General features: G+C 28.1%; 4 protein-coding genes across 4 annotated transcripts; 3 read left to right on the forward strand and 1 right to left on the reverse strand.

Annotated features, from left to right (window-relative positions):
* Positions 1-1,608: 1,608 nt before the first annotated feature.
* On the forward strand, positions 1,609-1,972 carry OCT59_014080 (uncharacterized protein; the record flags this gene model as incomplete). Its single annotated transcript, XM_066141940.1, has 2 exons — positions 1,609-1,639; positions 1,791-1,972. 2 exons carry the CDS (start codon positions 1,609-1,611, stop codon positions 1,970-1,972), a joined length of 213 nt encoding a protein of 70 aa, XP_066002020.1.
* Positions 1,973-3,404: 1,432 nt separating this feature from the next.
* On the forward strand, positions 3,405-4,263 carry OCT59_014081 (uncharacterized protein). The gene is made up of 2 exons (XM_025330035.2): positions 3,405-3,503; positions 3,611-4,263. The coding sequence occupies exons 1-2, from the start codon at positions 3,471-3,473 to the stop codon at positions 3,926-3,928; spliced, it is 351 nt and encodes a 116-aa protein (XP_025186193.1). The 5' UTR covers positions 3,405-3,470; the 3' UTR covers positions 3,929-4,263.
* A 234-nt stretch (positions 4,264-4,497) lies between these two features.
* On the forward strand, positions 4,498-8,189 carry OCT59_014082 (uncharacterized protein; the record flags this gene model as incomplete). Its single annotated transcript, XM_025313922.2, has 14 exons — positions 4,498-4,549; positions 4,620-4,851; positions 4,936-4,968; positions 5,046-5,165; positions 5,253-5,404; positions 5,490-5,598; positions 5,683-5,748; positions 5,818-5,911; positions 5,984-6,167; positions 6,253-6,348; positions 6,416-6,623; positions 6,707-6,978; positions 7,050-7,352; positions 7,440-8,189. 14 exons carry the CDS (start codon positions 4,498-4,500, stop codon positions 8,021-8,023), a joined length of 2,505 nt encoding a protein of 834 aa, XP_025186192.1. The 3' UTR covers positions 8,024-8,189.
* Positions 7,983-8,750, reverse strand: OCT59_014083 (uncharacterized protein). Its single transcript, XM_066141941.1, has 2 exons — positions 8,609-8,750; positions 7,983-8,513 (listed from the first exon to the last, which is right to left on the reverse strand). The coding sequence occupies exon 2, from the start codon at positions 8,465-8,467 to the stop codon at positions 8,255-8,257; it is 213 nt and encodes a 70-aa protein (XP_066002021.1). The 5' UTR covers positions 8,468-8,513; positions 8,609-8,750; the 3' UTR covers positions 7,983-8,254.
* Between the last annotated feature and the right edge of the window lie 4,538 nt (positions 8,751-13,288).

The following is a 13,288-nucleotide window of genomic DNA, read 5'->3' on the forward strand; positions in this document are numbered from 1 at the left end:
CCACATAGCCTCAGAATTTATACGCAGACACTACTATATTCAAGCTACGCGTTGCGAGTAATATTTCGATTATCCTTCGCGCTTCGCTCAATATTTTTAAGATGATAACAGAAAAAGCACCTTGGCTTCTCAGCTTGAAATTGTTAATGAAGAAAATATCGGACGGTTGATTACGCAATTAAGGCCCTTGAAGAACTAATTTGTGTAACCGGGGAGAAGCTTCATTAAATATTCATGGATTTGTGCAGAATTTAATCCAACACAAAAGTGCGTTGCAAGTTAACAAGAAGAGACGTTCGTAAGGCGAATAATGCATTTGGAGACTACTATGATTATATCTACGGAATCGCCACAACAGCTACAGTTTGGTATTTCATCCTCTAAAGATGGACTTTTAGCTATTCATAATGCCGAAAAGTTCATGCTTCGGACGGAATATCTTGTACAAATAAAAATCCTCTTAATATTCGCTTTTCCGAGTCTGCACTTAAAGAAGGTTCGGGGGGAGGCGTAAAACTTGAAGCAGGTGATGTAGAATTATTAAAGGATAGGGTGGATGTAGAAAGAGAGAAAAGCAACAGGTCCAGGGATATTTCGAAATACAGGAGTAATCGGCCGTATGACACTTCGCATGTATGTTAGCATGGAATCAAATTCCCTAGGGCATCATCATCATGAATCACTGACTTACTACCCAATCCTTTGTATTTATTTTTCGCATGGTTTAAAATTTTTTCTTGGCAAAGTTTCAAATTTGAACGAAAGTGCACGTTAATTTTTGTTTTTTGAATATATTGTATAAACAGTGTTATCAAACATGACATCAGAGCTTGAATTATTGAGACAGAAAGTTGTTGAGCTTATGGCTGAGAATGCCGAGATTTAGGCAGAGAATGCAAAGCTAAGATAGGTTGTGGAGGAATAGATTGATCACGAGAAAAAAGATAGAAAAATTCATTTGATTCAAAATATATTGTGTATACATCACATGTATGTGTATGTGTATATAAATTTTAATAAAACAACAAAAATAAGGAGGAAGGAGAAAATGCCGAGCTCAAGAGTAGAATCAAAAAGTAAAATAGACACTACCAATCTTGTAGCTGAGAATTCTGAGCTTAACTAAAGTTTCGAAATTGAAACAGAGTTCAACAGACGCTCAATTTATGTATTAAAATATTTAATTATTTATTAAATTTATTAAACTTTCTGAAATGTATTATAAACTTTTTCGAATCTTATGTACTAAAATTAATATTTTCACGTTTCTGACATATCAAGTGGTATCAGAGGTATCAAATAATAACATTTCATCAATACTTGACCACCCAAGTCACTGCTCGATAATTAAGTATGCACATTCATACAACCATTATTTTTCCTTGATTTATTTAACTTCCTATTACTTCCTTAACCCAATTATAAATCAAAAAATTTAATTTATTTATAAATTAGAATTAGAAAGTTATTTGAGCAATAGTTAAACAGGTATTTCTGGATTCAGTAAATAAGATAAAGGATACCAGAGATATCAAATGATAAAACACTCAATCATGCGAGGGGATACAATGACTCAACGCCCGAAGGTTGCAGAAAATTGGCTGGACTATGTACCAAGTAGTCTCTAATGAGGATATTGGTAAATAGAAAATTTGATGGTTTTTAATAGAAATAAATTTGTAATTAAAGATAAAATACCCACATATACTATTTATGTTTATATTAAGTGTAATATTTTACTGAATTTTATAATACTGCTTTAATGGGAAATCAACTTATTCTATGAACAGGTGATCATTTTGTATCCTATTTAGAAATTAGAGTTTTCACTTTATATTGGACTAATACATCGGACGATTATTATCAATCATCTTCGGCAGACAAACAAACCGATCCGGCTCCTGACTCATATATGAGAATGCGGACACAGAGTCAAAAAATTTCTTATAATCAAAAAGTGGACAAGGCTTGAGATGGGATCTTACACTAAATGTCATGATGGCAAGGATAATAAGGCATTCGATATTCGGATTCCTGAATTCTCTTACGGAGTGATTCTGGCGGGATTTAGTGAAGTTACGGCATAAAACATCTATTTAGGGTAGCATTTTCCACATCCTTATGTCTAAGCTTTCATTGCAACTATATTTGTAATGCAAAACGTTTTCAACAAAATTTTAAAAAAGCTTTAACGACCTTTCGCGCAAGTCCTTGACGCTCATATGATTCATAGAATTTCTAAATAAAATATCAAGGTATAATTATATATTTACTTTTTAAAATGCATGTTTATTACGCATTATAATCAAGATTATAGTGATGAAGAAAGTGTCGAAGATAACCCAAAATCAGAATTACAATTAACAATCGAGGTGCTTACGTACCGCATTACCGCATTGGACTAGTGGTGATAATGATGTTGATAAATTTATTCAAGATGCTCAGCTATTGGAACATACTGATGAAGTATAGAAGTGAGATTTACGCTGATCATAATAAGTCTAAGAATAATATTAATGGTAAATCAGCATGTACAGCCCTCCTTCCTAACATTACTGTTGTAAACTTGCAAGTGCAAATCTCGTCACTTCGAAAGCCAATCAGACTGAGCCACTGACTTGCAATATGTATCTTTTGAATTGATATTCTATATAAAAAAGAAATACAATTATTTTATTTAAATGTATTCTAGTATAAAACTGTATCCGCATTCCGCAACCACGCCATATATATATGTTCACAGAATTACCGATGGTTACACGTCTATAACAGTGATTTCAAAAAACAAAAAAATAACCAATCGGAACGTGCTATGTACTTCGACAACGAATTATAGCATGTTTTTTAAATTTATTCAAGCACGTTGTTTTATGGGACTATTTGTTTTAGAAGGAATTCTAACATCACATTCGTTGGTATCACTAATACTATAAAGTATAAGGTGTTGTTCTGGAAAATAAATACTCTTCATATATTTTTCATCAGTTTCAAATATCATTTCGTATAAATTCATTGTAATTCATTTAGTGAATTACCGTAATAAATATTTATATTTATTAAAAGATATTAATGTGAAAATCAAATGGCTCAACAACAGATTTACGAAAAGACAAAGTTTGTATCATATGATAAAGTAATATTTCCATACATGAATTTCAGGATTATTTCATTATTAACGATCTTCGTCTAACTTCAACTTGCCAAATAAAGTTAAAAGTGATCAGCCTAACTAACGTAATTGTACAAGATTGTTATTCTATAATGTATGTAATTATAACATAATTGTTATAGACAAAAGTATAAATAATGATCATACGTTAAAATAAATATGACTACTTTCCCTTAAACAGTTAGGGTTGACTATTTAATAATGTCAAGATCTAATCAATCTTTTTTTGTTCTCATATAAATTGGGAATAAAAAAATATTTCTCACCATTAACCACTCCCTGAAAAAGAAGGAAACAAAAGATGCCATATATCGAGATTAAAACTAATGTTCAGGTAAATAAGTTTATAAAAATATTGTTCGTTCATTCCGTATAAATTCACATACTCTCTTCCCATTTCTGCTCTTTTATCTCACTTTCTTGTTACTCCAATTTAAACAGGTGCAAGACCACAAAAAATTCATTAAAGAATTAAGTACTTACTCAGCCGCCGCTCTCAACAAACCAATATCGTATATATGTGTTTCTTTACAAGATAACCTCTCAATGCTCTTTAATGATTCGGATGAACCGACTTACATTGCTGGAGTTACATCTATCGGCCTAGATTCTGCGACCAAAACAAAAATGAGTAAGGAATTGGGTGAATGGTTGGAAAAAGAATTGAAAGCCAGTAATGATCGTGGCTATATTTTCTATTATGGTGTTGACCCAGCTAATGTAGGGTATAAGGGTAGTCTTATTGGACAGTTGATATAATTAAAAAATTTGTTTATTTTTCCTTCGAATAATGTCTTCGTTAAATAATTATTTTGGAGGATTCACGTGAAATTACTAATAGTAAAGATTAAGTGAAAGCATTTTTATGTCATATATTTTCATAGTTAGAAGTATGAAAATTATCCCAATGTATTATCATTTTCGCGAAAAAGTTTTAAACAAAAAAAGAAAAAATATATATATATATTCTTTATTCTTTATACTTTTAACTCGAATTTTTGAATATTTAAATAAAAAGTAAATGTGAAAAGAAATTTAACAAGCAATATACAATAAACAATATTGTAGTGTTTGTATAAGTTTAACTGATTTAAAATTAGTCTAATTAATGAAAACAAGATTGATGGCTATTAATGGACTTGAGCAATATAATTCAATTTACTGGACTACGGAAATAAGAGTGATAAAGATGTCCAAATGTGTTCACGTGAATGTGATAGCCGTTATATTTTACATCACCAAATATAAATTTCACACGTTGTTTGTGTAGCATAATAAAGATCTAATAAATAACGGGCCAAAATATTTATTTGGTGCAAATATGAAATATGGCTTCTAAATATAAAGAAGGCGATGGTTTAGAACAGCTGCAATATTCAGGTACATATTTATAACGTGGTAAGTATCATAAATAAAAGGTTTATTAACTTTTTCAATTTGATTACTACAGATCAAATTACTTCTACTGGAACTTCATATGGCGACATAAGATTTCGAAAGTCAAGAATTGACTATAAAGACCCTGATCCGATATATGATTTAAGAGGATACGAATATAAGAACAGAAAATCCTCTCGGTCACTCTTTAGAGTAAACAGGGGGGATTTACTGAATCTTATTATACTTATATTAGTAGCATTTATAGTGAGATTATATCGGTTAGATCAACCTACTTCAGTAGTGTAAGTGTTAATTTCATTTATCGATCAATTATTTAATGATAATAGAAGCTAAGAAATTTTATTTGATTTAATGTTTATAAACAGATTCGACGAAGTACATTTTGGTGGTTTTGCAACGTATGTTCAGCATTTTATTAAATTCTAACTTACGTGTTTTTTGTTTATTATAAGATTAATTTATTTATTTAAACTAGAAAATATATGAGAGGAAGGTTTTTTATGGATGTGCATCCACCATTAGCAAAATTACTGATTACACTTGCTGGTGTATTAGGCGGGTTTGATGGGAGGTTTGATTTTAAAGAAATTGGCAAGTAAGTTCAAAGATGGTTGTTATTTTATTTAATTATAATTATAATTAATTTTTTCCCCTGTTTTTCCTTTATAAATACGTGACTTAGGGATTATTTGGAACCTAAAGTGCCTTATGTAGCAATGCGTTTATTACCCGCTATGTTGGGAATCTTCTTAATACCAATTTCTTATTTAACTATAAGATTATCAGGGTTCAGCAGTGCTGCGTCGTTTTTAGTAGCTGCTTTAATTATATTTGGTAATAATGAATACTTTTTTTTAGAAAAAAAATTCAAAATTTAAATAAATTTTTATTAATTTTTATATTGGGTTCTTTAATTAAGAGAATGGGTTGGTAACACAAAGTAGGTTTATTTTACTGGATGCACCTCTTATTGCTTTCACTGGTTTTACAGTGTTAATGTGGGTAAAATTTCATAATGAGCAAACAAGGTATGAACCGATAATATATATGTTTATTTCTTCTTGTTTAACTTTCTCTTATTGATACTTAATTCTTGATAAATTAAATATAAGACCTTTTAAATTTTGGTGGTGGGTTTGGTTGGCAATGACTGGAGTTGGACTTGGGCTTACAGTGAGGTATGTTGACAAGAATTAATTGTTATTTTTTATGGATATAGTTTAATTTTTATTTTTTTTTCTTTTTAGTTGTAAGTGGGTCGGACTTTTTACAATTGCTCATATTGGATTATCAACGATAAAGGGATTATGGGAATTACTCGGTGATTTAAGAATAACTCCGGTAAATATAAATATATTAACTTTAAAAATGATTTATAAGGATTATTTAAACAAAAAACTTTTTAACCTTTAGATTCAATGGATGAGACATTTTTTTGCTCGAGCATTATGCTTAATTGTGATTCCAATATCATTATATTGTTTCTTTTTTGTTATCCATTTTGCGATATTGCAAAATGGTGGTGATGGAGACGGATTCATGAGTTCTGAATTTCAACATACTTTAAGAGGACATGGTATGAATGATATGCCAATAGGTGTGAATTATTTTAATGTTTAGTAATTATGAATGATTTTTGATTTTTTCTGAAGAAAAATTTAATAATTTATTAAATTATTTAGACGTTGCATTTAATTCGCAAATAACATTAAGACATGTTAATACGCAGGGAGGATATTTACATTCTCATAAACACAATTATCCTGGAGGAAGCACACGTAAATAATATATTTAACCGTTATATTTTATTATAATAACATTAATAAATATGTGTACTTTATTTAGAACAACAAATTACCTTATATCCGCATAAAGACCATAATAATTTGTGGATTTTACAAAATGAAACCAATCTCGCGGTAAATGAAACTAAACCTATTTGGGTTTATGATGGCGACGTAATTCGACTGGAACATAATTCGACTCACAGGAGGTTACATAGTCATGATGTCAGACCTCCAGTTACTGACGCAGATTTTCAGAATGAAGTTAGGTGAGGTGCTTTTGAAAGCAAATTGTTTTTTATTTATTTCTTAAATTGCTATTTACTATCAATGAAATTTTTTTTTTTAACAGTGCTTATGGTTATGAAGGATTTGAAGGGGATGCGAATGATTTTTGGCGTGTAATAATTGTGGATCATGATAAATCAGATCCGGAATCTAAATTGCGTCTTCGTACACTCCATACAAAATTCCGTCTTCAGCATGTTATTACAGGTTGTTTTTTATTTTCCCATTCTGTGAAATTACCTGATTGGGGTTTCGATCAACAAGAGGTTACATGTGCGAAGGGTGGAAGTTTATCGAATTCAATTTGGTATATTGAAACAAATTTTCATTCAAATAGTAAGTAGAAATTATTGTTCTTTTAAACTGAATTAAATGTTTTTAATGACTTTATTTACTATACTTTCTAGTTCCTGAAGATGCTGAGAAAGTGAATTATAAGAAGCCAGGATTCTTTGGAAAATTATTTGAACTTAATAAAGTGATGTGGAATACTAATTCTGGTCTGACAGATACTCATCCTTACCAATCAAACCCATCGTCTTGGGTTTTCATGAAAAGTGGCATTAACTTTTGGAGCAAAGATCATCGCCAAGTTTTCTTAATTGGAAATCCATTAACATGGTGGTCCTCTGCATTTGCATTAATCGTATTTGTTTTTGCAAAATCAATTATGCTCTTGAGAGCCAAAAGAGGTTATAAAGATAATAATGGTATGAATTGATACTTTAAATTGTTTAGACTCCAAATTTCAGAATTTTACTAATATATAATATATATATCTATTTTTTTGTTGTTAGCAATAAAAGAGCATTTTGAATCCAACGCAGGCTTCTTCTTCATTGGATGGTGTTGTCATTATTTTCCATTCTTTTTAATGAAGCGACAACTTTTTCTGCATCATTATTTTCCAGCATTATATTATGCAATCTTACTTATTGGCATAGGATTTGATTTAGTTACAATTCGATTAAAGACAAGAAATCGTTATATAGTGGCCGTAATGTTTTTATTTGTAGCAATATATGTATTTTCATTATTTTCACCGTTGACATATAGTAATCCATGGACAAAAAAAGAATGTCACGGAGTTAAATGGTTAAACACTTGGGATTTTGATTGCAAGCATAATTTTGATTCTTACGAACAATTTTATAAGGAGAGTTCAGAAACATTATCTGTTTCGAAAACCGATGATGGTTCTTTACCACTTGATATTAGTAGTAATGAACTACCCGCAGAAATATTAACAAAAGAAAATGAAATAGAACAAAAGATGAATGATACTATTGTAAACAATAATGATGTTCCTGTAGATCTTGTAGAAACACATAATGAAAAAGTTAGAGTAGATGATGATGGAGAAAGAGCTATTAATATTTAGTGTTGTAATAATTATTAACAGATTGAATATATATATATTACTTAATAATTTTTAATTTACTATTTTGAATTACTTTAGATTATTTATTTATTCTACATATGAAATATATTATTTACCGCAACGGTTTAATATTTAATAAAAAAAATTAATCACCTATTTTTGTTTTAAGACATTTGCTAAAATCTACAAAAAGAATTTTTTGCTAATAATTAAAAATAAATATTTAAAAAATCATACTTTGCATCCATCCTTACCGATATAACTTAGAAAAGTTATGGGCAAGCCCGGAATAGAATAATCTTTAAAAGAAAGGTCTAAAAGATATTCAATTTCTTTTACGGATACTTCACCATCCAGTCTAAACGTTGTGACTAAATTGGAAATAAGGAAAATTGACTGACTATATACAGATCCTGTAAGTAGAGTCTTTTTTTTGTTGTCCATATCATGTCAAAGTGAAATTATGGGAATCCAAATGAAAATTTTTTTTCTTTTTAAAAAAAAAGAAAGAAAGTAATAATAAAATATTAGGTTTAAATATTTTTTTTTTATTATTTATAATCATAAAGTTTTAAAGAAACTTACTGATGGGTTGGTTGACTTTCGTCATTGCCTAATCATAAAGGATGAAGCTATCATTTCGCTTAGCTAGTCTGTTTCGCAAAATATTATGATCTGTACAATTATTTCGGATCTAAAATTATCAAAGTTTCAGGATATGCTCATTTATAAATTATGTAAATTATCAGACACCTTTTGAACGCAAAAAATTCGAATTCACGTGATCTGATGTACAGTATTAACTGTCAGAGGGAACTGTCAGAGAGGAAGAAATTTGTTGTAAGTTTCTAATTATCTAAGTTCCTCGTATAAAGAAACAATCGTGAAAAAGAAGAGTAAATGACCAAAAAATACACACCTATGTTGTTAAGAATGTTTTAATTAACAGCATTTGATTCATTAATCAGTTGATTTGGAATTATTCAATAATGCAAATAACATCTTGTAAAGAAATCATAAATCCTTCATCGACATCCTAATTTTTCTTCAATATTAATCGAGAAAATTTTAACTGAATCAAATGATGGATCAATAGCGAGAGTTTAAAATTTATTGATAAAATCCTACATCAATACCACTCCATCTGCTTGAAATTTCCAAAGTGTACAAATTTTGAGGTTAAAATCGTTAGACATATTCTATATAATTTTCAATTTTTAATAAATAATTATTAAATCGCGAATGGTATTATAAAATCTGAATAAATAGAAAGATAATAATAATAAGAAATTACCTTTATCGAAATCTTTTTCGGTCAAATTTAAACATTTCAGTACCTAAGTCAAAATCTCCGATATAACTTTTCGATTATAACCGACTTTCGACTTTAAAACACAGAAACCTATATTTAACTTATAAATTTATTTGATTATAACCAGAAGATAAAAACATTTAAATATAATATTATACAGATTAGTTTAAATGTTGATACTGAATTGATTAGTACAAGAAGAAAGCCAAGCGAGTGGTACCTCTGAGACCACCAAATTCATACTTTTTGTTCAAAAATTGTTATATGCTCGAATTAAGAAAGTTAGGATACCGATAAACGGATATATGTCGTCAGAACAAACATATATATATATATATATAAACTTATTAAAATTTTGATTCGGCATGTTTAGTTCAAATAGAATTGTCTATAAGAACTATGTGAGAGAAAATGTCTATATAATTTTCAAAATAATTTAATAAATTTCATTACAAATTTCAAATTTTAGATTATAACTCGATTATAGAACATTACAAAATATTGAATTCTTGAGTGTTGGAAATTTACATGTATTGTAATTTTCCAATTTAACGGTTATTGGTACAAAATTCGATTTCTACAACGAAGTTCCTATTATTTTTTAGATCAACTCTGCTTTTTATTATAATATTATACTAAACCTACTAAACCTGGCACTTTCTGTTTCAATTGGCGCCGTGAACTCGAGATCTTGGATTATCAAAGTTCATAGATCTTTCGGTTAAACCAATTATCGTCTTTGAATATAATAGATGGGTTGAAAGGTTCTATAATCGTCTATCATTCATTTATAATACTGCTTTAATCTTGTTTACTAATTTATAATGCATGAAATAAAAATTAATAAAGTCATAATTTAATCTCATAGCATTAATATACTGAAAAAATCTACCTTAATCTTATTTTTTTTTAAAAAAAAAAACGGTAATAAATCAAAATATCACATTGCATTATGCCAATTATTATTAAATCAATCATTTTTCTGTCAAAAATTTTTTCTTTTTTATAATGGATGTCGCATTTGTCCATTGATCTTCAAAAGATTCAATAGAACGTGGAAATTATAGTGCATGTATTCAGACACGTTGAGAGAACACAGCTGAATAATAATAGCCTATAGAGAAAGTGATGCATTCTATTAATTAAAGTATTTAAATTTGCTGAAATAATTATAAAATCAATTATTGGTAGATGTGAGTAATGTTCAAATATTTTATTTAATATTAGGACTATATTAAATCGGGAAATTACCTCGTTAGAGCTTTATTTTATTACATTATTAGTCATTTTTAATCAAGTTTCATATTAAATTAAATGACACAAAAAAAAGATATTGGATTTACAATAATTACGAATTTCAAAATTTTTTTAGAATAATAACCATTTTAACCATTTTAACACGCTTTTCAATCTAAGAAGAATGTTCAAAAAAGAAAATAAAAATAAAAATAACTAAAAAATACTATTTTTTTTTTTTTCACTTTATTCGTCTTTCTATGTGAGCATGATAAATATAATTATTACCTTTTGGTTTCCCATACGAAATATCGTACAACCTAAATTTCGATACGTAATTTTGCTTTCATTATTAACATTCTTTTGGTAAAGTTAGAACTTTGTTAATAAAGAAAGGTAATAAAATAGAATCTTGATAAAGAAGGTCAATAGGATTTGAATCTCGATAAAGGAAGTCAATAGAAATATTTAGGATCTTGATAAAGTCAGTCAATATGAATAAATCTTGATAAAGAAAGTTAATATGATATAACTTTGATATAGAAGTAGAAACCTTGATAAAGTAAAATCAATGGAATATAAAAAATTACTGTATCTTTTTTTTTACTTTTTTGTCTACTGGCTTTGCGACTTACTGTTTTTTTCATTTGATCAATCGTCAAATGTCATATGATCAATAATGCAGAATGACGATTAGTTCTTATTAGTTTGATCTCATGATTTAGGATGACCTAATAGTGTAACAAGGTGTTATAGTATTTTAATTCATTGAATCATTTGAATTGCTTTAAATAGGTAAGTTTATAATTGTGAGATTAATAGGAATGTCCGATATGAAACTTTAAATATGCAGCCAAGTTCCAAGAGAACTTTTTGAACCTGTTTTTTGATAAAAAGAACACTTTTTATTTTACTGTGATTACGTTTGGATTACAAAGTTGTTCATGTGATAGTCTCATGATTAATCCAAATATCTCTTTCAAATAATATTACAATGATATATTGATAATATTTTTTTGTTTTTGTTGTGTTTATCCTTATTATATTAAAAGAAAATAAAATTCTTTGATTTATTTAAATTTGTTCAATGTCGTATTGTTAAATCAGGTTAAGTTATTTCGAGGGACCGTAAACAATGAAAATTTTTTGAACCGGAGAAAACGGAGATTAGTGAGATTCATATGTAATACAAATAAATAATATTCCCGAAAGGCGATCAGAAGAATAGCGCAATAAACATGGATCCATTAAAGGATTCATTTTTAAGAAACAATGTGACCATCCAATAAATGAAAAATTTTGTTTATTTGTTTTAAAAGACATATTCATCTTCCAAATCAAGAATTTGTATAGTCTATGTTTAGATTTGAAATAGGAAAAAATACTCCAGGTGTTTAATTAGATTTAACTCGTAAAGTTTAAACTATAAAAGAAAAATATTTTAATTGGTAGGTATAAAAAATCATTAATTATTTAGTTTCCAAATACGTTTCAAAACAATAAAATTAAAATTTCAGGGGACAGTCATTCTGCATATTGTTTGTTATAAGATTAGGATTAACTAAATTTATTAGTTAATAAAATTAAAATCCACGCATCGATAAGATAACTCAAAATGGCGTTATTATAATTATTATAAAAAAAAAAATTATATGTATATTTATATACAAAAATATATAAAATTTTATATATATAAATTTTAATTTTATTGCTAATAAAATATATTCAATAATTAAAAGACTTTAATAATAATTAAAGATTAATTTTTAAAAATTTCGTTAAAAGGTAACCAATCATATATTTTTTTAACCTAATTAAAATTTTCTTTCTTTTTTTACTTTGTATAGAATCATTAAAATTTTGAGCAGCTGAGTAGCACGCGTGAGATATTTAATATTAATTAATTTTTTTTTATTTTTTTTTTCCAATTCACGAGAGAGAAATATAAAGCATATGACCTTATCAGCTTATCAGATATAATTACATAAAATCTATATAAATAATAAATATAATATAACAAGGGAGCAATCGGATTAGACAAAAAAAGTAACTGCAAGAATCAGCTTATATTCACAGGAATTAAAAGTTTTAAACTTTAAATGGAGAACAATTATAGGACATCAATTCTTTGTGTTTGCTTTGTGTGCTCCGATACCCAATATTTTATTCAGGATGCAGTAAATGTATATATGTATAACGGTACTTCTTACCAAAACTAAAACTGTAATCTAAACTTATTTTATAGTTAGTCGCGTTATTCAAATCCCATAAATCCGGATCTGATAAGTGGCATGTGACGATTAAATGATAAATCATCTGACCTACGGCAATTTTTCCGATTGGTTCTATTGGTGGTTCATAGAACATTACTTGTTGATCAAATGGGTAATAATATATTCCTTCGAATAGAAAAAAAGAAATGTACATACATCATTTATATGACTTTCATTTACATCATTGTTGCATTTATTATTATAAATGTGCGTTCCCTGGATCTTTTCCTCACCTTGTTGAAATATTTTAACAAAAAAAAATGGGTTGTAATTGGGCTGAAATTCGTGCACATCATTGTGGCTGATAACTTAATTAATGAAATGTAGGTAACTTCAAAAAAAGAAAAAAAAAAGGATCAAATGACAAACAGGTCATGCGGGTTCGTCATGATTACTCACTTACACCATAATGGTTACCATCCCTTAAATTAAGGTTAGCATTGA

This window comes from Rhizophagus irregularis, chromosome 21 (genome assembly GCF_026210795.1).
Source record: "Rhizophagus irregularis chromosome 21, complete sequence".
Classification (NCBI taxonomy): Eukaryota; Fungi; Glomeromycota; class Glomeromycetes; order Glomerales; family Glomeraceae; genus Rhizophagus; species Rhizophagus irregularis.

Bases quoted from the DNA above. Each gene is read 5' to 3' on its own strand.
- OCT59_014083 (XM_066141941.1), bottom strand. From the start codon at position 8,467: ATGGACAACAAAAAAAAGACTCTACTTACAGGATCTGTATATAGTCAG.
- OCT59_014081 (XM_025330035.2), top strand. From the start codon at position 3,471: ATGCCATATATCGAGATTAAAACTAATGTTCAG. The intron at 3,504-3,610 runs GTAAATAAGTTT...CAATTTAAACAG, and splicing joins AGATTAAAACTAATGTTCAG to GTGCAAGACCACAAAAAATT.